Consider the following 24,742-nt stretch of genomic DNA (forward strand, 5'->3'; position numbering starts at 1 on the left):
AAAATCTTATATTTAAAACTAAAATAAAAATCAAACAAATTATCGAAAGTAATAATATAATAATGGTCATTCTACGATTATTGACGAAGAAAGGAACCTTAGAAAAAGCTAAAGCATCATTATTCATGAACAAGTCATATTTATTTTGTCATGGCCTGTGTGCGATCCATAATTTTCTGCCAGAAATCTGTTCGCTAAGCACTTAACTGGAGAAATGTGCAGGACCACGTGGATCTTAGTATTTTCCATGTTTTATTATTAAAAAAAAAAGAAAAGAAAAAAAAGAAACTAGGAAAGCCTAAATATCTGAATCATCACTAAACAAACGATTATCAAAATAAAAACGATGAGACTTCCTACAAAGCAGACTGAAAGATCATCTCTGCTAGCTCCTGCAAAACATTGAACAAAGCCGTATTAAAATTTATGCCATAGTTATTACTGTGCATAGGACAAATAAATTTAACAGGCAAATTTCACCCAAACAAACAAACAAATGAACAGAAAGACCACTCTCAGTTTCTTCTCTTCAGCAAAAGAAGTACATAATATGTGCAATACCTGTTTAGCAGAAGGAACCTTTGGTTCACCCATTTCTTTGACTTTTTTCTCAAGCGTTTCAAAGTCAGCTTTACCAGCCTATTGCAACAAGAATATCTTAAGTACGAGGAGCATTCAATGAAAAGGAAGGGCCAAATTGAGGGGAAGGAAAGGAAGTTACCTCTACTTGAGCCCCTAGTTCAGTGTCAAAACTCTGATATCGCTTGCGCACGAGTTCAGCCAGAGAACCATCCTTTTTTTGAGATAATGGAAAACATTTAGTTTCACTCGTAGGATAATACAAATGAATTATGAATGTGAAACTTCCAAAAGAATAGTCCACACCCCAGAAATATACTATTGTTACATGGGTCTACATCAAATTACCTCGATTAACTTGGCTGCATTCCGGAGGCCACGTGCCATGGTATCCATTCCAACAATATGCGCAATGAACAAGTCTTCAACATCTGTGCTCTCTCTCCGCCTAAAACATTGTTTTGTGTAGAAAATTAGAAAGAAAATTAACGAATTTGGCACCACAATTTTATCAGATATGTATCAACCCATAAGGGAAAAAAAAAACTTCATGGTGCCAGAAGAAACTAGGCTACTCACAGTTTTGCATCGAAGTTGAATCCACCAGGTGCAAGTCCTCCCTGGCAAAGACAAAAACAGACAAGAATCCAGACAAATGAGCTTGCATTTCTAATGACAAGGTTTATCGCATGTCATGATGCAACTTAAGAGACGTGTTTCATACATTCTTGATCACACTGAGCATAATCATTGTGGCCTCTCCAACGTCTGTCAAAAACTGATCTGTGTCCCAACCTGTAGTACAAAGGCTTCACATTACAACTTTCAATCTCAAGGGTTATGATGGCACGAAGTGAAGTTCTGTGGTAATGTACAAGAAAATATTATTTTCTGGATTGAAAGAGAGGATACATACCAACTTGAGGATCACCAGTATTTGCATCAATATTTCCCAACAAACCATTAATTCTTGCTGTTTCAAGCTCGTGATGACAGCTTTTGTGATGACAGGGGTTGAAGGTTTACAGACAAGTCCACAGTTTCAGTAATGATTATCATATTGAAAATAGCAAATACCATCAAGAAACTACGATACTTCAGTGTTTGATTTACCTGTGACCAGACAGGGTTGCATGGTTGCACTCTATGTTCAGTTTGAATTCTCCTACAGAAGAAAATGGAATCAGATCAGATTGAGTATATAGTAGGCTGGGGCTAACATAGTTCTCAACATGACGTGAAGAACATTTTAATTATAATAGAAGACTCTCATGCTTGAACCCTTGTTTTGTTAACCTCGCTTCAGCAGTTAGTCAGTAGAAAACCCGACTTGGTTCTCTATTTTCTTTAAACAAGTATCGGCCAAAGAAATAATAGAATAAACCGTCTCAGCCCTTTTGAAAGAAGGCCAATCCAGTCATTAACTCGGCAGTAGTGGGAGAACAAATTCATGTGCAACGACCATATCAAGGACAAATTACTAAGCACAACAAAGCCGTAGACTAAAGCATTTAGATCACACGAGATGAAATATAGCAGGAAATGGATAAGAAAGTAATATCTCTTTGACATCAAAATGTGAAACCTACAGTAAACATAAAATTTATCATGGAAAATATTTGAGAATCCAACTTCTTGTTCTTGAGTAAAAGCCAATGAAATAAGGAGACAAGTGAAAATTACCTGTAAGTCCATATTTCCGCAAGAAATTGGCAGTGGTTGCAGCATCCCAATCATATCTAAAGGAATACAACGTTGTGATTTAGTTAAGATGTGAAAAAAAAAATCCCGATTTAATAATAGACAGGGAAGAAACTTACTGATGTTTTGTAGGTTCTTGTGGCTTCGGTTCAATCAGCAGTGTCCCTGACATCGGATAGGGGGGGGGGGGGGAACCACGTAAGGAAAACGTAATCCATGAGAGAGAGACACAGAAAGAGGGCGGAAGGAAAAGTAAAACAGATATGAAAAGTCCCACGAAAGTTTGGTATGATAGGCAAAACGAAAATTGAGCAGCTGTAAATATTTAATTCGTAATTGGATGATTAGCTGTAGGCTCTATTGTTTTAATGGTATACGATGGTTAAGCTACTTAATTATTGGTAGGAAATTTCAAAGAAGATACCTTTAAATCCAATCTTCTTTTTGTAAGCAGCAGCAGCTTCAAGAAACCTGGCCTGTAAGCAGATAAATTAACAGACAACAACATGGAACTTATTAGAGACAAACTATTCAATGTTTGGCATAGGCATCCATAAATATTAAATATCAAAAGCGTAATCCTGAAAGTATATCAGTTCATTAGATACGGACCACAAGGAATAGACATGCTTTTCAAGAGATTACGCATCTTGTGGAGTTAAACAAATTCATTTTCCCCAAAGATACCCAGTTTTGGTGCCATATGAATTTTTTCCCTTCTTAAAACTTCTCTTTATTGCAATCATTATGTTTTGTTTGACTTTCACATGGCAATGTCTCCATTCTTCATTTCCACTGACTTTTACTTTCACTTGAAGCAATCCTTCTTTTGTTTTATTGATAACCAAATTCAAGGATATCCAATGAAAATAGTTTGCAGATAGTCAGAGACACACCAGATGATTAAGTTCCCGTTCCATGTCTGTGTTCAAAAGAGATTGGTAACCTTCACGGCCGCCCCAAAAGACATAATTTTCACCCCCCAAGTAATGGGTGACCTACAATATGTATATGTATCAGTACAATAAAGTCGGTTCCAAAATAGCAATGGCACCTGTATATGTAAACACAGAAAGGTACCTCCATTGCCTTCTTCACTTGAGCAGCAGCATATGCATACACTCCTAATTCAGAGCTGCGAGGCAATCCATTTTGTGAGCCACGAGTCCATGAACAAGAATCATATATGTCAGGCCATATATAAGTTACCTGGTTGCAGCACCATGCATATAACGGGCATGCATAAACAACTGAGCTGTTCCCCATAAAACTTTCTTGTTATTCTGTCTCGACAAAGAAAATAGTTATCACAAGCATAAGGGTGTTTTGCATAATGAAATATACATGTTTGAACATAATTTGCGGAAAAGTGTGCTTGACCTAAAAAACACACAGGATTTGAACAAAATCAATACTATATGGAGTTTTGTGACGTCAGGTTAAAAACAATAAAAGAGTCTACATCTTAATAACGTCCCAGTCATATTATAATTTCCTTGTATCACACAGGACATCATGTCCACAGAAGTTATACCTGCCAATGACGCATGTAGAATTTAATTAAAATCAACTTGTTTGATAATGTCAAAAAATACCTCTTTCTGGAGCTTACTGGCAAGGGCCACCACTTCATCTAAGTTTGCATTAGCTTCCTGAGACAAGCAGTACAAATCTAAAGACTCAGAAAGCAGATTAAAACCTTAAATAGGATAGCAGACAGTTACTCAATAAAACTAATTCCAACAACTACAATCATAGTTGGAGAGTTCTATTTTCAGGAATAGAAAATGAAAAAGCATAAGCCATTCCCTCCAGCATGTGACATAGAAAATCTTCACAGGGTGCTCACCTCAAGAGTTTTCCCATCAGGGGCTATGTCCCTGTCGTGGAAGCACCACCAATCCACTCCAAGCTTGTTTAGGAATTCAAAATTAGCTCTCACTGCGCGAAATAAGAGAAATCAGTCTCTCATAATATATGATTATTTGAATGAATATGAAGTATATCAAAATGAGGGTCATCTGGTAACGTACTTCTTCTTTTAGCCATATTTAATGAATTAGTACCATCTTCCCATGGCCAAAATTTGGTTTGTGCCCCAAATGGATCACCACCTGTTCCACGGAAAGTGTGCCAAAATGCAACACTAAATCTGAACCAATCCTGCCATTCCAGAAGGAAATTCAGTGAGAAGATAATAGCATGAGGATGATCAAAGTATTAATTAAAATAAACATGAATAGAAATAAAAACCCAACCTTCATTTTCTTCCCAAGAATTTCCTCCTCTGCATTGTAATATTTGAATGAGAGTGGATTCTTGCTAGAGGGGCCCTGAAATTAAATACACAAATGTAAATACAAACAAGAATTATCATTTAGATTTCTCCAGATGACCTTTTCATCGACAACACAGGGGAAGGCTAGTTCTTTTGAGGCCAATCAAACTGTATTTCATTTCCCCCTTTCTAGAAGGCAGCCAACGTCTTCAGTGGATAATTGAGAGAGGGAAAATTTCTAGAATTAAATTAGACCTACTTTTACAGAAGATTAATCACTTATTCATCCTTACAAAAAATATAAGTAAGCCATGAGTAAATCTACCTCATATTTAATTGTGGGGATGCCGGGGAAAAATTCCCCTTCCCACCCATCTGGATCGCCACATTCATCAGCGTTCTCAGCAGGGCAAGTCTGCGGCTGCGCAGAAATCTGCTTGCCGACGATGATTGGAAAAGAAAAAAAATGAACATCCATACAGAGAAATAATTATTAACAAGAAAAAGCATAAATAGTACTGCTTCATACCACTGCATAAGAAAACACATTCAAACAAAGAAGAAGAAACAATATTTTCCCAGCTTTCATCATCCTGGTTTTACGCTGACAACTGCGGGGAAAAACATTAAACTGTGAGCAAATATAAAAAAGACAGATGAATTCCAGATTGTCCGTGGGATTGTTACATAAGAGCTGAAAACAGGTTTCGACATTGCATCATAAACAAAAAGGAGAACGCTTTCATCCGAAAAGTAGGGGAACGAAGAGAATGACTTACAGACTCCGATCCTAGGACGAACCGAACTCGACTACTTCCTACTGGCGAAACCCAAGTGATCTATGACTAATATATACAGGTTGACCGATTGTGGAGTTACAATTACTAATTATTATATAATATATAATTATTATATATAATAAAATATTGGATTATGACGGCCATCCGATTTGGATTTGGATAAAGATCAACAAAAGATCAGATATGAAGGATATTTTACGTGGCAATTACTGACGACATTAAAAACATTGATACTTTGCCAACGTTTCAACAGCTATCACATTTTTGTATCCCTATTTAATACTAGTATATTTTTTTGACCTGATAAATATATTTTTATAGAAATGTCGCTTTTATGTTGGAAAAATAGAAAAGAACCGTAGCTTTTAAAAGTATTTATGAACGAAAAGATATAGGTTGTGGATGAGAAGTTAACTTTTTAAGAAATTAAGAATATATGAGTTGTTACTTGTTTGATTGATTTTGTATTTCTTGATAAGATTCAATTTTTTTTAAAAAAAATTATATTTACTTGAAAGACATAAATAGTAGGAAAATAGAACTTAAATAAGTTTTGCTCAAGATATTATTCATTAAATACCGATAAAATGTGAGGTAAGCTTTTTTTTTTTTTGTGGTTTTCCTAAGCACAGATATTTTCATATTGGAGTTAATCTATCATTAAAGCATGACCCTCGAGTATTATCTCTTTTTTCTTAGAGAAAAATGGTACATTAGAGCATGATCCTAGCCTGACGCATTGATCCTCTTAGTTATGGGTCAACTTTGGATGAGTAGGCCAGTTTAGGCATGTTTCGGAAAGCCCAATGAGTCCAAAATAACGGAGTTCCCCGAGCTAATTTGTGGCCCCAATAATGTGTCTCACGTGGCAGCAATAAACTAATCACTCCCTTTACACCAGTAGGGTTAGGTCTAACAAAAGAGACTAATTTCTCATAATATGATGAATCAAAGTTTGAATTCTTATTAGGAGAGTTGTTCATATTTAGTGCCCGACAGTGTTTCGAATAGGAGCCTCCAATACAACGATTCCCATGCTTTTTTTTAAAAAAAAAGACTAATCACTCCCTTTGTACCCAAAAAAAAAAATATTCCCTTTGTACGCAAAAAGAAATACAAGTTAAGGGGAAAAAAAAACAAGTCTTAAAGATATGAACTGAGAAATCTAAGATGTAGGAGGGCTGTTTTGAAATTTTGGGAATGGATGGTCAGGGAGAGGGTGGTTTGGCACTCAATCATTAGATGCGTGTAGTAAGATCTACCGTTTGGTAGGAACACAAACTGTGGGGCTTTCCGTTTTCTGTTTTTTTTTTTTTTTTGGGTCTTTAAGAAAAGTGAGGGAGTTTTGGGTGGGGATTTGTGAGAATAATGATAATGATGTGGCCTTGGGCATATAAAGCCAGGCGGGTAACTCTAGAACGTCCCATGGTGGGCACAGATGTTTGAAACTTCCTATAATATGGACAAACCACAACTCACGGGCTCAACTTAAGCCCTCCCCCCTCCCTCCTTCGCACTCACGAGACGCCTCTTTCCTCTCCCCAACATTATAACTATCCTTCTTATTTTGCCTATCTGCCACGCCGTCTTCTGCGTTTCCCTATCACTCCCCCCACAAAATACCACTTTACCCCCGCTTTAACGCTATTCACTTCACATAACTTTGCGCGTGCTCCTCAAACCATACTCACCGCAACTGGCCCTCCTCCTCTCACGCATCTTCACTATTCAGCCCCATTCCTCACCTGTTGATCCGACAAATAAATCACAAGACTCTCCATTTTAATGTTTGCCTTATTTTTTTTTTATTATTTAAACAGCATAAGCTTTCATGTTGATTTTTTTTTCGAAGACAATTATTGGCCACATTCTTATTAAATTCCCCAAAACTCTACAGGCGCCAGCCTACGTGTATAAAAGGAAGGTCACAGACCTCAAATTTTAGTGCCCTGTAAGACTTGCAGTAAACATGAAAGCCCATTTGGTTTTCTTCTTCATTCTCTCTGTCATCTTCGCTTCCACTATCACCCTCTCACTAAACCCTTCTTCTTCTTCTTCTTCATCAGAGCTGCAGAAAAGACCAGACAACCAGACCATATACCGAATCTCGAAGCAGCTATGCTGGGGTTGCTTAACAGAGTCCATAGAATTCTTGTTCGCGCACAACCTCGTAAGAGCAGCGAAGTGGGAGTTTCCATTGATGTGGGACTTCGAGCTGGAGAAGTACGCGAGGTGGTGGGCGGGACAGAGGAAGTCAGACTGCAAGCTGCAGCATTCCTTCCCGGAGGACGACTTCAAGCTGGGAGAGAACATATACTGGGGAAGTGGCTCCTCGTGGACTCCGACGGACGCCGTCAGAGCCTGGGCCGGCGAAGAGAAATATTACACTTATGCCACTAACACGTGCGAGCCTGGCCAGATGTGTGGCCATTATACTCAGATAGTGTGGAAGACCACCAGGAGGCTCGGCTGCGCTAGGGTTGTTTGTGACGACGGGGACGTCTTCATGACTTGCAATTATGATCCAGTTGGGAATTATGTCGGTGAACGGCCATACTGATATAAGACCAATATAAGTAAGCTTTCATTTCAAGTTTGATTAGAGGGTTAATTAACTGCGTTTAGATGTTAGTGTTAGCTAGAATCTAGTGGGTGTGTGTGTGAATTTGTATGTATTTATATACTTGTGGGAGGTGGAATGAGGGATTAATTTCGTCAACTGATTTGTGGTTTGAGCAAAATAAGTGCATAAACGTAAAAGGGTGTGAATTAGGTATTTGATGGATTTTAGATGTGAGATTGAACTCTCTGTATTGCATGGGTCAGGTCTGTAATAAAATAATACTGCTATATTTAGATCCTGAAAAGCCAGAACAATTACTTTATAGAGTCTGACTGAAAAAGTTGTCTTCACTTCTATAAATCAGGCAGCAAGATTCAAGACCAGTACTCCATGAGCATCTGAATATTGTAAATCTCAACTGCTTAAATTTATCATCATCATCATCATTATTAGTTTTTTTATCTTATTATATATGCACGATTTAAAATAAAAAAAAATTTTTATAACTTTTTTAAAAACATAAATTTATCGTTTAAAAAATTAAAATTAGAACATATAAATTATCCCTCCAACTCCAAATGCTAGCTAGTTAAAGAAATTATTTAATTTTTCGAATCTTTATGAGTTAGCTAAATTGCATGCATGTCTCTAAAAAGACTATTTCAATCACATGCGTACATTTCAAAAAAGAACAAGGGGAAAACGACGATAAATCCCATGTGGCCCGGAATGCCTCTTGCATATCCATAAGTTCTTTTGTTAGATTTTTTCCCCGTGTGAGTTGGGTCATGAAGGCTCATCAAAACTAAATTATATTTTCAAGCTCAAAAAATATTTATAAAAGTATTTATAAATCGCTGTATCAACAAGATCCTTATATTAGTAGAAAATTTAAATTTATGACCTTATAAGTTACAAGTCAGCACCTTATCAATTAAACTAAGTTTTGTTGAATTTTTTGTGCAACTTTTTGGGTTTTGTTTACGTGAGCCCGTAATAGCAAGCCCAGTCAGCTGAGATAATGATATTTGCTACTACTTCATGTTTTTAATATCAAAACTATTTGACTAATTTTAGTAGATTAAAAAATTAGTTAAATTAGTTATTTAATAAAAATATTTTTTTTCAAAATATTTTTACTAGTCAAGTGTATTAGGTATAACTACTATTATTATAAGGATTATCTTGAAAAAAATAAGACAAATATGAGAGACGAAATAAATTGAGATCTTATATTTATAACTAAAATAAAAATTAAGTAAGTTCTTTTATTAAAAACCGGACTGGAGGTAGTATGAATTATTAAGAGTTTTAACTAAGATAACGTAACAAAGAAAGAATTTCTTAAGACCCAACTTAAGACCCAATCATACCCAAAAAAAACACCCAATCATATTATCGTCACGCTGCACATGGCTTGCCTGCGAACTCTTCGTTTGCGAACGTGTGTGGGGGCCTATGGGGCCGGTTTGACATAAGTATAAAATTACCATCCTACCCATACGTCGTTGTGCGTTAGTGTTATGCATGACTGAAGTAATAAATGATGCGTGCGTGATGTGGAGTGTTAAATTTAAAAAAATGTTTGGATGAAAGCCAAACAATGACTCTAAAAATATTTTTAAAGTATACAAAATAAATATGTGAAGGAGTTTATTTTATTTTATTAGAAAATATTTTAAAAAAATATTTTATCCATCTTACATTTCGATGCTATACACCAAAAAAAGCAAATTGAAATCAAATATATTAATAGATAATGATAATCTCTTAATGAAACTCGTTACTCTAGTTATATTTTTTTAATTATGTATAGATTGCAAGCTCTGATGGGAGCAAAATTATTTGGTAAAAATTCATAACCGAATTTTCTTGAGGGACCACGTGGGCTGCAGCAAAATGATATGGTGGATTTACTAAACCAGTTGGTGCTTGAGCTGACAGAAGCTATTCACTAATAAATGTGTTTTTCTTTTTTGGTAATAAATGGGTATTTTGGCTCGAAATGACTGACTCGAAAATTTTTACGTTATTATGTGGTAAAAAAACTTTTTTAGATCAGTTTTTGAAAAATGTTTTCAAACCGGACATTGTCCTAATTCATCCAAATTTATATGGTCTAGTTGAGAGTTTTGGACCGTTTTGAAACTTCCCAAAATCCTTTGTCCTTTGCTTGCTAGCTTGCTTTTTGGCTTTTGCAATTCTTTTGGCTGATTTTATGCTTTCCTAATGTTTTATTTTTTTAAAAACAAAAATGGAAATTGAATTAATACCACTATTCATTTTGAGAACAAAATTTTTATAATGATGATTTCTTTATTTTCATAGCTTAATTAATTCTTTGTCGTGTCTTTTCTCTAATTACGTGTGTTTTTACTTTAACATAATTATTGAGCCAAGAGAATGGGAGTCAGCCAATTCAATCAAAGCAGTCCAGTCCAATCCCATCATGTCACAGGACAGAAAGAGGAAGGGGGAAAAAACAGTTAAAACAGCAAAAAAAAATTACTCATTAATTAATATCATACTATTCTGATATTCTAAATCTTAACTATCTCTATTTCACACACTTTATCTTTATTTTATGAGAGTATTATTAAAAAAGAATAGGTATCCGTGTAAGTGCAGAAAAACATCCTTAGAAAAGTTACCCTTGACTGAAAATGTTTGAATCTCAACCATTTACGTTTATCCCTATAAAAAATGTATTATTAAAAAAAATAATATTTTAAAATTTAAAATCGGCCATATATTTGGACACAAAATAAAAATTCAAATCGAGACAAGTTAATAAAAAGGGATGACGTATAAATCAGATCCCATTTGGAAATGTGACTAGCCTTTACACTTCCAAATTAACCATACACATATAATTTATATCATAAATAAATAAGACACATATACAACTTACTGAACAAAGACGACACAAAACAGATCCAGCTCAGTGATTCCACTGGAGGACTGGGCAAATACACTTAGATCCACGTCATGAACAAGCAGTTCAATCTCGGAGACAGAAACTATCTGGCTAACACATTATAGTATACATTTGCTGCGTCTTTATCCTCCTTCTGGAGATCGTTGTCTTCCTCTCGTCGAGAAACCTAAACAAGTCATTGTTGATCAGTAAGGTCTCTCTCCGATGTAGTTACCAGGAGGATCATAGTTACAGGTCATGAACACGCCCTTTCCGCCGGAGCAGTTAATCATAGCACACCCCACCCTCGTCGTCGTCTTCCACACCACCTGCGTATAATGCCCGCACATCTGCCCCGCCGCACACGTGTTCGACCCATAATTGTAGTACTTCTTCTCCGACACCCACGCTGCCGCGGCCTGAGCCGGCGACCAGCCGAAGCCGCTGCCCCAGAATATGTTCTCGCCGTAGGGGCCGTTGGAATGCTGGAGGGCGCAGTCTTGCCGCCTCTGGTTGGCGTACCACCGGGCGTAGCGAGCGAGCTTCGGGTCCCACACCAGTGGGCGCATTCTCAGAAGCGATCGGGCCGCATTCTGAGGACCCAGGAACAGCTGCCTGGTTAGGCTGGCTCGTTTCTTGGTGGGGTAGGCTAGAGCCGCCGGCGAGGAGGTGAGGACGAGGAAGAAGAAGGAGACGGTGGCTAAGTAGGCGAGAGAGTGTGTCATTGGGAAGAATTGGAAGGATGGGCACCTGAGAGAGAAGTTGGGAAGTTATTATGAGGAGTGCTTTTACAGGTGAGCCAAGATGACGAGTATTTATAAGGAGAAAGGGTGTGAGGAGTGCGAATAAGTTTTGGCATTTGAAGGATGGTTAAAAAAAAAAAAAAGCAAAAGGGAAAAGAAAGAAGCAAAGGAAAAGCCAGCAAAAAAATATTAAAAAAAAGAGTGTAGGTTTTGGAGTGATTGGGCAGCTGAATTTTTCAAACCTATGAGATGGCATCCATGTTCGATAATGATTGCCACATTTTTTCCTTTTGAGGGGCCCATGCATCTACGGTTTGCCGTTGAATTGCATTTCAAGGATTTCTTAGTTCATCACTATTCAACTACAACCGTATTTGTATTCTCTGTAGTGGAGATGGCGTCCCGCAAGTTCATAAAATTCAACCTAAGTTATATGGGTATGTTATGCTCATCCTTAATTACCTTTTCAAAAGATCCAAACTCTACTCGATCACATGTATTGCATAAAGTTCAATATTAAAAGCCACAATTATTAGAAATTAGAATGATGTGACTTCGAATAACTTGTCTTATATTTCTTATAAGGCATGGATATTAGGTTACAATTTTTTAAAATATTGACTAAGATGTTTAAGCAGCCCCACAGCTGTTAAGTTATAAACTTATATACCAGCCATATAAAATTTTACTAAAAAAACTAATAAATAGTAGTCAAGGAATCAGAGATATGAATGTGATGATGCGTTATTCTGAAGGGTGGCGTCTCTAATTATATACTCAGTTTGGATAGGTCTAACCGTCTAATTGCATGTGAAGATTGGCTAAGAATTATAATAATATCAATATATATAGAATGTGACTTTGAGTTCGTGAGCCTTAAGATGTGGCGGAACATGTGAAATTGTGAATGAAGCAAACTAGTTTTTTCCTTTTTTTAATAAAAGGGAAGAATATATGTTAAGTGTATTATTATGTACATGTGTGAGAGCAAGCTAATTAACACTATAATTAGGAGGCAGGTCCGTATGTCTATATATTATTGCGTGCTTAATTATTTATAGGGCAAGACGGCAAATATTCTCTTCTCTGGTTCATACTTTGATAGACTTTCTCATAGTCATATACTACCTTCGGTCTTATATATAAGAGCTAGTTGACTAATTTGAGAAGATTAAGAAAAGAAGTTAAGTTACTTATTTATAATATATAGATGTTGTCTTTCCTAAAATATTCTTACTAATCAAGTATATTGGCTAGAACTATTATTGTTAAAAGGACTATATATTTTGAAAAAAATGTATAAATATGAGAGACATAGTAGATTAGGGTCTTATATTTAGGATCAAAATAAAAATCAAACAAGGTCTTATATTAAGGACCGGAGGTAGTATTAGACTAATTAATTTTCTTAAGTGGATCATGCCCGTATATCGTTACAAACTAGTACTAAGTACCTGAAATATATTAAGTGATTTATATTAGTTTTTTTAATAATGATAAATGGTTGAGTTAAAGAGATGGAACCATCGCTTCCTAAGAGCAAGAGGACATATCTATATCTGTGACCACTTCCAAAAAAAAAGTCAGAAGAACTTTGTATTAGTTTATAATATAATTACCTAATATCCATTACTAGATTTAAGCATTGTTGCCGAGACTAATTAGCGGTAATTTTTTCAAAGTATCTTTCCTATTTATAGGATTGAAAACTGAGCCCCTGCCGTTTGATCGACCCAATTAATATTATTGATGAAATGATGTTTGTGTAAATAGAAGTAACCTATTCTTACGTTCAAATCCGAAAAGTAAAATGCAAAATTTATATAAAGTAAAGTGAAAAATAGAAATAGAAAAAGAAAAAGGGAAAAAGCAATATGTAATAGGAGGGAAGAGTGGAAGGTAAGGGAAGTTATTTAGTTGGTTTACTTTTGGGAAGGAATAATGATGGCGCCGCCTTCATCACTGGCTGAATCGGCGGAGCCTTAATTCCCGGCTGAGTTCATGGCCCGATAATCAGTAACCGAGCCCTTAACCCGCTCAATCACTCAATTCTCAATCTTTAATATATATTATTATATCATAATCCTCCCTTCATCTCTGATTTGTACAATAACGAAGAATTGACAATACAAATGACATGCGAGTGAATAAGGAAGGTGGAAAAAGAAAAATCACATATTAAGTCCCATGTATTTACTTCTATTAATTGCTTATAAATACTTTGATGTAAGTCAAGAACAAAACATTTTGTATTTCATAAATTATAATTAAAAAACTATTTTTGAAGGCTTCAATTGCTGTTTCAAACAAGCCCGAAATGAATGTCATTTCTTTCTTCTTTTTGGGAATACACAAGGCTATGTTGCATCTTTAACCGAATTCGATTATATGGACTGCTTCTGGAAGCCTGGGATACACACTTTCCTCGTCATCATTGTTGAGTCAAATGCTCAAGCTCGGCCTTTTCATTATATTCCCCGGAGGAAGCAGGTTTTGCAGCAAGATATTAGGTGATTTTCTACTTTATTTGCCTGCTTGTGTTGTTGGTGTGTATGTTGGTTTGTTTTTTAATCTTGCCTCTTCCTTTGCTAATGCTATTTTATTTTATGTCGTAACTGGTATATTTGATATTATGGTCAAAAACAAGGGGCTATGTTGCAAAGACAACAAAAGGGGGATAAAAAAACAGAGTCTATAGGTTGGAACAATTTTTCTTTTACACATGCATGTCAATATCTAAAAGTCTTCTATATCTGATTGGTGAAATATTGAAAACTAATAGATATTGGCATAATCTCCATAACATCATGTTGATGTAAGCTATATCCTTTGCCATGGTAGCTTCCTGGTGCATGAACTTCTCGCCTCATTAATTTCTTGCGCTTCACATTATCCAGTAACTCAATATTCACACACACACACACACACACACAAAGATATATATTGGTCAAGCTAGGGTTGTGTATTAAGTTTCAACCTCAATTTCTAAAATACCAGGCCTCACAAGCAAAGAAAGAAGGGTGATTAGAGACTGAATTAGCTTGACCCAAAAAAGTATATAGTATTCTCCTTCACATGAGTTGTTAACCAATTTAATTTCTTATGATTGAAGATGACATTTTTATTAAGCATGATGAAGCCATACGAAAATGGTGCTTGAATTCCGTAATACATGAACTAAAACATGATTGGTTATCAAGTCAAGATAGAAACACATTCCTTGACTTATGCATCAAAATGCTACGTTAGGCCTCATAAATTATAAAAGTGAAACAATTTATAGGAGGAAGCTCTCTGGTACTATCTTGCTACTCAATTTAAAAATTAGTTTGATATTTAATTTAGTCTTAAATATAATATTTTAATTTATTTTATCTCTAATATTTATTCTTCTTTCTTTAAGTAATCACTATGAAATTGCACATGTTAACAAGTTTTCATAAACAGATAATTTTAATACACATGATTGATAAGAATATTTTAATAAAGACAACATATATTTGTTATAAAAAATTAAATTAAATAATTTTCTTAATATTTATATCTTAATTATTTACTCTTTACTATAAGAGTATTATATTTAGGACCGAAAGAGTAGCTCTTATATTAAGGATCAAATATAGTATTATTATTCCTTTTCCCAATCCTATTTTGTATGACGCGGGTCTCAAAGACCAAGGAGGTGTTTGACTAAGATTAAAACCATGATTTCAGAAGTGCTTTTACGATATACAAAGTAAATATATGAAGGAGTTTGTCTTGATTTAAAAAAAAGTGCTTCTGAAAAATGATTCTGAGATTACCCAAACACCCTCCAAGAAAAATTTAAAAACAAAACTTTCGGTGACAACTATGAAGGGTAGGATTGAACCATGGGCCTGAATTGCTGCAGGCCTGGGAAATAGGGCCTATTGAACATTGTAGAACAGTTAAAGGCCTTGCCCATAAGGCCCTGTTAACCAAAAAAAGAAAAGAAAAGCTTAAAAGGCTCGATTGAATAACATGGGCCCGACAAAATGATCCTAAGTGGTGTGAAACCGCCTTATGACGCGGCGAACTTTTAGGAGCCTTTCTTCGGCCCCCAAAAAAAGAAAAAGGACGTGGTTTATCCTTCGACCATAAATTAACCAAAGAATGTACCCAAAAAAAAAAAAAATTAACCAAAGAAGGGCGGGTTCAGTTTTTCTTTTTGGGTACTTTAGCATAAACTAGCTGTGATTATTTATAACTATTTACTTCTTACTACACAAGAAAGTTAATTTGATTGATGAAATGAAGTAACTTTCTGTCTAGCATAAATTAAAAAAAAAAAGAAGAAGAAAGTTATACAAGCCTCAGTGAATTTTGTTAAAATTATACATATGTTTTTTTCCGAAAAAAGTTATCTTATATACTTGGATTATATTTTAAATTTTTGGTTGCTAAAATATTCTCAGTTAGCTCAGATGCATATTTTGCTTATTGTTTCTTTCTTGATTTTAATTTTAATTTTCTGGTTGCTTAAATTATCTCATATAACTCTCTGTTTATAGGTTATTTCTTGTTTTGTTTCTTTTCTTTGAGTTCTTTTGATTTTTTTTATTGTATTCTTGTTTTTTCATGTGAGTTTTGTGTGACAGGTTGTATCTCTTGGTCTTTCTAAGAGTTTTATTTGGTTTCGGCTACATATTTTGCAGAAAAAATGTTTATTAATTGAAAAAAAAATAAAACTAGCTTGAAATGAATCGTAGTTTTTATTTTAAAATTTTCGTATATTTTAAAAAATATTATCAAATATTGGATAATGATGAAACCAAATTGACGTGTGCGCAAGAGAGAGAGATCTTTAGACTTTACCCAAAAAATTTGTCTTTAAAATCTCTATAGATATATGATATCAAATTTATAAGAAATGAATGAGTTATTGGATTTTCCTCAAAGGTGGTGGCTTTGGGATCTAGACGTCAAACAAACAGATTTCACCAGCCTGGTAAGAGGGGCTTGTTCAGACTCGATCGATGATCTTCTAATCTGTAGCCCACTACTAGACAAGTCTAACTGTTGGTAAAATCGCACTTTGACTCGTTAAATCCTACGTATTTCCAATTTTATCTTCTCTTCCTGGGTTGATTCACCTTTGGAGTGAGTTCATCTAGAACCACAAAACTCGCACTATCTCCAGTGCATTGCCGAGTAGGGTTCATGTGGATTTCCTCAGTGGAACGTAGTGTGTTTTGCATTTCTATGTGCCAAATAAATCAAACAATGATGACCACAATAATTGGCTATATAAATCATGCTATAGTGCTCCATTGGTATTAACTCCCTGTTTATACTGGGAGAATTATTACGGGATTTTAAGGAAGTAATTTAATTACCAAGAAGTCTTAATGAAAAATGAACAGCACAAACATGTAGTTGTTTCTTATACAGGAACTTGTCATTATATACTTCTCAATTGTTAACAGATTTTTATGTGTTCAGATCCTTTTTTTGGAACCTAATAGTAATTCCCCCTTAAATATATTATTTTGTGACTTTATTAAGTGTTTTTCTTAGTTTTCCTCTAGATTTTGATGTAGGGTTAATTAAAAAATCTACTCGATTCTCAACATTAGAACAAATGTATGTCTAAACAATATAGAACAAAAATAGTACTGGCCATGGAAAATTAAATATATAACAAACTGATGATTTATTGTATACTATTCAATGTCTCAAGAGTTGCAAGTGAGGACCTCAATTTGGAGCCTTAATTTATGAGTTTCAACGCCAGTCACCATTACATGTCACTCTCTGTGTGTATGGACTAAACGTGACCCTTACAGATCATCATCACTACGGAAAACAAAAAAAAAAAAGAAAAAAGAAAAAGGGAGCACCTTTCAGGAAGTGTATGTAAGTATGCTTGCTAGAGAATAGAGAGGTCTTCATCGACGAGTGTTTGTGTGTGTGCATATATATATATATATATATATATATATATATATTCTAGGGTTTATTTGAGCTCTAGCCGTAAGTGTTGTCTGCAGAATGTATGTCAGATCAATGAATCTAGCTCTTAAATAGATCTGGTGAATGTTCTAATAATCTGTATGTACTTTGTGCTTTAGAAAATAATGTTTCCATTTCAGTTTTGGTCCCCTTTCTAAAGTCTCTTACAGGGAAGATCCTAGTGGATTAATATTGGATATTGTAAGTACAGTTAAGCACAGGAATTAATGTTCCCCCCCTAGGGTTTGAACTTTGAAATCTTCCGGCAGCACGTAGTTTTCTTGGTTCTTCATGTGTCCTGTGATCAGTAGACAAGGCTCACTAGTCATAGCTGATCACAAGATTATAATCCCCACGATCATAGTTCTATTATTTATTTAATTTCCTTGAAGCTACGTACCTTATTTCCTCATGAGACATATATATACATGATATAAATATATTGACGTGTTCGAATTTAATTTATCTGTCACACCACATTTTAAAATCCCATATCCCATGTGCTTGGTCCAGTCCACAAAAATATGTTCAGAGATGAAGAGAGAGATAAAAGATCAATGTATATATGTTTGTGTGTATATTTACATTATATGGGGCCTGATTATGTTATAGCATCAAGATACATGACCGTACCACAATTGTTTCTGCTCCAACTAGTTCGATCTGAAAGCATACATACATACATGCATACACATAATGGCCAATAGTTTTTTTTTTTTGGATCATTAACTGGACTTTTTTTTATGAGGAACTATCGATATAAATGTTTAGGCCATTGAGGCTTAGGGACTACCATAAATAAGACTAGAGCATAAAGGAAAGCTCTATTAAGCTGCTATAAGACCAGCAATATAGGTAATGAATGTTAGGCTCTAAAGAGACAATAAGAGCAAAAAATTAGGGTAATAGAAATAAATGCGTTGAGATAGATATGTGATCATGCAAAAAAACATAATATTTAAAATGATAATACCAAAGGAAGAGTAAGTGTGGAGGTTGTTGAAGAGAAAACAGTAAGAAGTAGTTTAAAGTGGTTTGAACATGTACAAAAAGAGCCGTTGGAAGTATTGCTGAGAAGGATATATAGACTAGACAATATGGAGTCTTTTTAAAGGGGTAAGGAAAAATCAAAGAGAACGTTCAATGATTTTTTTGGTTAACAACTTGTTTAAAAATTTGGTTGTTAACAGAGTATAGTGATATCGTGTGATCTATATAGATAACTTCATCTAATGAGATAAGGCTTATTGGAAAGTCACATACTAAATATTCATTGTTGGATTTATGTTGGGTGTGTATTGGAAAGGCACATCAATATTCATGAATGAAGCATCAAGACAAGTGAGAATAATTGTGAGATCCGGCATTGATAATTATTGACTGAATGGAGCCAAAGTCACAAGTCTTAGTACTTTTATTTCAAGTGCAGACAGATATGTATGGCTTATATATATAGTAATAGAGCTGAAGAATCAGTATGGAGCTTTTCGTTCATACAGAAGAGGTTCATGATGAACTAGCTTGCCAGCGCAATCTCAAACTTAGCTTCTGCAATTATTAATCTGAGCCACTGTTATTTAATTAAAACAATGTCCAATGTCGTGTGGACAGATGGTGAGCTATTAGCCACGGACACCTTATAAGACGGGAGATTAATGTAAAAGTGGTGTTTAATCATGTTCATTAATTTGGTCTAGTCAAGGTGGATTATCTTGCCCAATCTGCAATACCAATTTTAGAAATTGGGTGCAACACTGCATGATTTTCAAGTTTGATTCAGTACTTGTTAATTACAAGGTTCAGGACTAGCTAAATAGCTTTTCTTTTTTGGCATTATTGTTGAGGCTCTGTCAGGGCTAAGATTTATCTTAAACTGATATTAATGATTTTTTTTTTTATGTCAATTTGAAAGTTTATTTCCTGCAGAGTCGTCGTAATAAGATAAATCAAACTCCTGGTCCTTTTTCTCAAGCTAAATTGCTCTTCTTCTTTTTTGGCGCCAAAAGCTAAATTGCTCTTCTGAATCAATTAGCTACGTAATTAGCATTCCTGTAACCAGGACTATAATTTGTGTTTCTAAATAATATGGGTATAAGAGAGAGATATGGGCACTGTGGTGGATCTATTATTTTATTTAGATAGTTTATATTTTATGTATTTTATATTTTTTTTAAATTCTTGAAAATTATTCTTATTCTGATTCCCTTTTTAAATTAAAAAATTGAAATTAAATAGAAAAATAAATAAGATCTAAATAGTCTAAATAAAATTCATAAATGATGTACATATTTAATTTGAAAATACGCACCAAATTTTCACCAAATTTTATTCAGACATATTACATAATAATTCTTTTTCGATGACAGACATATGTACATAATAATACTCAAATGTGTGTGTGTGTACACACTGACGAATTAAGAAAATTTTATCGCAAATGTAAAAATAAATGAATTCTAATCGAATAAAATGATGATTTAAAATTTCCATCTGGATTTTATCTTATTTTTCTGAAACAAAGACTTAATTCCTATTTTTTATAATATAATTTCCTATTTCGAAGAATCAAACTTTAAAAAAAAAAAGTTTAGACGCACACAATTCATTAAATGCATATCCAAAGTGCCCTACTTTTGAAAATAATTATACGAATTGTTTTGAAGCAATAAACTAAGAACATCCAAAATAAATACTATATATAAAACTGAATTCATTAGTACTGATGTACAAGTACAAAAGCATCCGCTACCCATCTCATATCTTGTGATTAATTAATTAGATGCTGAAATACTCAGCATTTACATATTATATGTCCAAGCAGAGATCTTAAGATTAAAAAGAAAAAAAAACCAAACTCCATTGATCATCATTATTGTTGATAATTAATTAATTATTTTTGCATATATGTTGGAAGTGCTTCATGGTATTTTTTTATGCCACGAACCGACAAAGGACTGTATCTGTGCCATTAATGAAGGGGACAACCTCTTTGATTCCCCACTGATCTTGCAGATATATATGTCTCTCTATCTCACTCTATAATACCATCTTCTTCTTCTTCTTCACTCATTAGATATTACTCCCATTTGTGCCATCTCCTGTAATATTATTGCACCAATATATAAAACCCTTATATATCTATATACATATCACCCCACTTGCTAGTCTCTTTCTTTTCATATCTTCCTCTCCGTAAAGCCAAGCATCGATCTTGATTTTCCCTCTGAGCTATGAGTTATCACCCCAATACTTCTCTTCACTTAAATCTCCCAGACGACAATAATGCTCCATTACTGAACCTAAATCTTCTTCTTGAGCCTTCTTCTTCTTCTCCTTCTTCCAACTCCAAGGAGCCCAGGATATTCTCGTGCAATTATTGTCAGAGAAAATTTTACAGCTCTCAAGCTCTAGGGGGTCACCAAAATGCTCACAAGCTTGAACGCACGCTAGCCAAGAAAAGCAGAGAGTTAATAGCTAGTTCTTCTTCTTCTTCCATTGAACCCTACAATAATGGCGGTTCAGGAGGATCAGACCAGCACCGCTCCAGCTTCAGCGCACCGAACCATCTCAGCCATCGGGCCGGGTCATCGGGGCTTGGCCTGCTCGTGAACCAAGATCAAGGTGGGAGAAGGACGACGGCGACGGATTTTAGCTATGGTTCCAAGGAAATTGTTCAGGAGGATATTGGCCAGCTTGATCTCTCTTTAAGGCTCTAGTGAAAAATGTGAGATACTACTCAGAAGAAGGTGAAGTTCATGATGATGATGATATGTAGGAAATCTACATCAATGATCAGTTGTTAACTTTATTACGGTCTGTACTTAGTACTTGGCTTGTTTGTTTCTATATTGTAAGCATATATGAGAGAATTTTATGCATTGTTGAAACATATATAAGAGATATATTCTTTTGAAGATGGAGAGACATGTGATTGAATAAAAGCAAGCAACAAAACAAAAACATAAGGCCCCATAAAACAAAGGTTATTCTATTATGATTATATCAACATATGTGTGCTTTGGTTTAACAGTTCCGTTCCATCATGCATAGTTTTAAGGAAGATTCCAAGTCGCATTTCTCGTTAACACAAGAAGAAATAGTGAAGGCGCACAATTCAAAGCTTGAAGCATTGCCCATAATTGCATAGTTATGGAGTCATGTGGAAGTATTTCCCTTTCCGCTTGCAGATACAGCTTATCAACTATAGATCCAACCACACACACACAGATATAATATAAAATTAGACGAGAAATGATTGTTGTTTGTGTGTGTGTATGTGTGACATGCTTACGTACATGTTCATACCCGATTGAATATTTAGCTCAAAACTTTACTTTCTCAGATCTCTCTACTGATTAATGCAGAACTAGAACTTGATTTGATTTATTGCATCTGCAAGTTGTGCCATGCACTGTTACTGTTCTTGTCTCGGCTCTTTATTAATAAGTTCTTCAAAGTTCATGTGTTTGCATGGTTGGAAAGCTGAACAGAAGCAGATATAATTAAGCTCTTTGAGAATTCATTAATTAATTTCTCTCTGATTCAGCAGAGGGCTATTTGTAGAGTTCCTCATGACATGCAACGAACTCTCTTGCTTTTCGAAGTGATAATACAAAAAGAAGTTGAAAAGGAAGAGGAAGACAAGTGTCGAATAAGCCTAAGGTAAAATTAGATCAGCTAATTTCATCCGGCCAATGACATAACGGCCTTGATGAATAAACTCAGCAGAGTCTGTTACTTTAGCCAAAAAGTTTTTTTTTTTGTTGAAACTATGAAACGTTAATAGATATTTAGTACTCTTCCGGTTTTTAATATATGACCTAATTATTAAGTTAATTTTGATCTTAAATATCAGACCTATTTCTCATATTTATCGATTTTTCCTAAATTACCTTACAGAAATTCCTTCAACCATAATCAAGTAGAAGAGAGAGAGAAAATATTAAGAAAAACAATTATGGTATTTTAGGAAAAATATGTCATATTTCTTATAATTAACTAACTAACCTAACTTCCTTAATCTAATCAAATTAGTTAAATAGATATTATATTAAGAACCGGAGGAGTAATTCACTTACAGAGTCCTTTCCCATTGGACAGTATTATGGAATATCAAGCTTATATAATCTGTACTATATGACCCTTTATATTGTACATCTGAATATTATATGTTTTAACATGTCACATGTATATAATAAGTTACGCTTTGTTGATATATATGATAATCCAAACCGTCCCTACATTGAAACGCTGATCATGATAATTATTTTGAATTATACTCCCAAAATTATAATAAGATACTAACATAAGTTGAGCTTAGCAAAAACGGTTAGTTCCTCACATAATAAACTAATATTCGAATTCCTACCAAAAGATGCCTACATACTTAGTGTTCAACAATGCCTTGAATAAGATTACCTTTCTAATTGAAAACATCTGTACTTATAAACAAAAGAATTATAATAAGATCACTATAGCTTCATTTTATTTCCTACCTGTTATCTGGTTTAATTCTTTGGGTGTATGGCAGAAATGTAAATCATCAAGAAGTAGTAATTAATAACTAGGTATCTAAATATGACACTGATGTCAATTTAAATAATCAACTTCGTGGTTGATTATTATAGTTTTGGTACACATCAAAGACGTAGAATTTGGTGCTTCAGGGAATGATATACATCGAAATGGTTTTCCCTTGTTGCGTCACACTGTAGTGACAGTAAATAATGACTATTATTGGTTTAGATTATTGATAATGACGACACCTCCAATATAATAGTTAGTGATATATATACATATATATATATATATATTGCTCCCACTTCACTCAGTGATAGCGATTAGCCTCATTCGAAACCCACAAACTTTAATTTCTGAATTAATGATATACATAGCACATATATATCGATCGGGTAACTTTCTTTATTATTTCTTAGTTGGATTGTTCATTCTTCATTTTTTCTTCTGGTAATCAATTACTACAGGTTTTGGCCTCCATCAAACAATTGGCATAGGATATCCGTGTTTTCTGCAAATTGTTCTAGTGTAGAAGTTATAGTTGTTTTTTTTTTTTTTTTTGCCAACGTAGAAGTTGTAGTTCTTAATCCTTTGTCTTTTGTTTCTTTTTTAATTTTTTTCTTGCTGCTGTTCTTCTGTTAATTAAGTACATTACATTTTCTTATTAATATCATTTGACTTTTTATTAAAAAAAATAATTATGCAACATAGATGTTATCATGCATCGATCTAATGATCTTATCTTATTCAATATCGTACAGCATATACGTGTGTGTGTGTGTCGTGGAAATAGAATGAAAAATCATGAAATTAAATTTTCATTGATGGACATGGTTGGATGACTTGGATCCTTGTTTCATCCCTATCTTCTACTCTTTATTTTGTCGGAGATGTTTTCTTGGGTCAGACTTCTCTCTTGATCTTTTAACCTTGTCTTTTCCAAATGCATGTAAATAAGCAAGTTTTGTGCGTATTTAATTTGAAAGGGATATAACACCATTTGATTAGGATATAATTTGAATCAATGCTTCTTTTGTAATATGAAAAAAAAAAAATCATATGATTACATAGATTGAAAATACAAAGTGGCTAGTTAGGCCAAAAGTAGTATTTCATGATTCTAAATTGTTTGAAAACTAATTTATATATATTTTTAATGGAAATGATATTTTTGATATATATTTTAACACATAAAATTTAATTATTAATTTTTTAAAAATTATATTTATTTTAAATATACATTATTTAATTACAAAATAATATATAGTGGTACTTTTGATATATATATATATATATATATATATCTCTACACACACATATATGTTAAAAAGTTCTATTGTAATAGTGGTTGAATTAGATCATCGTCCACACTTTGATCCAACTCTATGAGTATGGTCACTTGAGCTTAGGAATAATAAAAATTTATGTTTGATGTCGAGTTTGAGTTCATGTGAACATAGTAAATGTTTTTGAGAGAGCTATTTTCAATCAGGTATGATAATACTTGAATCTGATCCAATCAAATAATCATATGGAAAAAAAAAATCTAACGAGATGGAAGCTGAGAAAATGGAATCAAAAGGAGGGAAGAAAATGGTGCAGCAGATGCTATAAATATGATCCCTTAATTAAGTCTGCTCGTTCACACAGTAAGAATGGTAATAAAGACAT

The 24,742-nt window shown here is 34.2% G+C and overlaps 4 protein-coding genes across 4 annotated transcripts; 2 read left to right on the forward strand and 2 right to left on the reverse strand.

Annotated features, from left to right (window-relative positions):
• Positions 1 to 98: 98 nt before the first annotated feature.
• On the reverse strand, positions 99 to 5,369 carry LOC114730781 (xylose isomerase). Its single transcript, XM_028917894.1, has 21 exons — positions 5,338 to 5,369; positions 5,088 to 5,169; positions 4,884 to 4,991; positions 4,539 to 4,613; positions 4,314 to 4,443; positions 4,130 to 4,221; positions 3,876 to 3,932; positions 3,490 to 3,563; positions 3,361 to 3,415; positions 3,177 to 3,278; positions 2,705 to 2,756; positions 2,400 to 2,445; positions 2,263 to 2,318; positions 1,693 to 1,744; positions 1,496 to 1,575; positions 1,304 to 1,374; positions 1,159 to 1,199; positions 928 to 1,027; positions 722 to 793; positions 562 to 639; positions 99 to 392 (listed from the first exon to the last, which is right to left on the reverse strand). The coding sequence occupies exons 2-21, from the start codon at positions 5,148 to 5,150 to the stop codon at positions 357 to 359; spliced, it is 1,440 nt and encodes a 479-aa protein (XP_028773727.1). The 5' UTR covers positions 5,151 to 5,169; positions 5,338 to 5,369; the 3' UTR covers positions 99 to 356.
• Positions 5,370 to 7,308: 1,939 nt separating this feature from the next.
• On the forward strand, positions 7,309 to 8,301 carry LOC114730788 (pathogenesis-related protein PR-1). Its single transcript, XM_028917899.1, has one exon. It carries the CDS (start codon positions 7,328 to 7,330, stop codon positions 7,916 to 7,918), a length of 591 nt encoding a protein of 196 aa, XP_028773732.1. The 5' UTR covers positions 7,309 to 7,327; the 3' UTR covers positions 7,919 to 8,301.
• Positions 8,302 to 10,708: 2,407 nt separating this feature from the next.
• On the reverse strand, positions 10,709 to 11,632 carry LOC114730800 (pathogenesis-related protein PR-1-like). Its single transcript, XM_028917915.1, has one exon. The coding sequence runs from the start codon at positions 11,561 to 11,563 to the stop codon at positions 11,045 to 11,047; it is 519 nt and encodes a 172-aa protein (XP_028773748.1). The 5' UTR covers positions 11,564 to 11,632; the 3' UTR covers positions 10,709 to 11,044.
• A 9,152-nt stretch (positions 11,633 to 20,784) lies between these two features.
• Positions 20,785 to 21,270, forward strand: LOC114730739 (zinc finger protein 2-like). Its single transcript, XM_028917846.1, has one exon. The coding sequence runs from the start codon at positions 20,785 to 20,787 to the stop codon at positions 21,268 to 21,270; it is 486 nt and encodes a 161-aa protein (XP_028773679.1).
• Positions 21,271 to 24,742: the final 3,472 nt, after the last annotated feature.

Source organism: Neltuma alba, unplaced genomic scaffold (assembly GCF_004799145.2).
Source record: "Neltuma alba isolate B1F8T4 unplaced genomic scaffold, ASM479914v2 tig00012763_pilon, whole genome shotgun sequence".
Classification (NCBI taxonomy): domain Eukaryota; kingdom Viridiplantae; phylum Streptophyta; class Magnoliopsida; order Fabales; family Fabaceae; genus Neltuma; species Neltuma alba.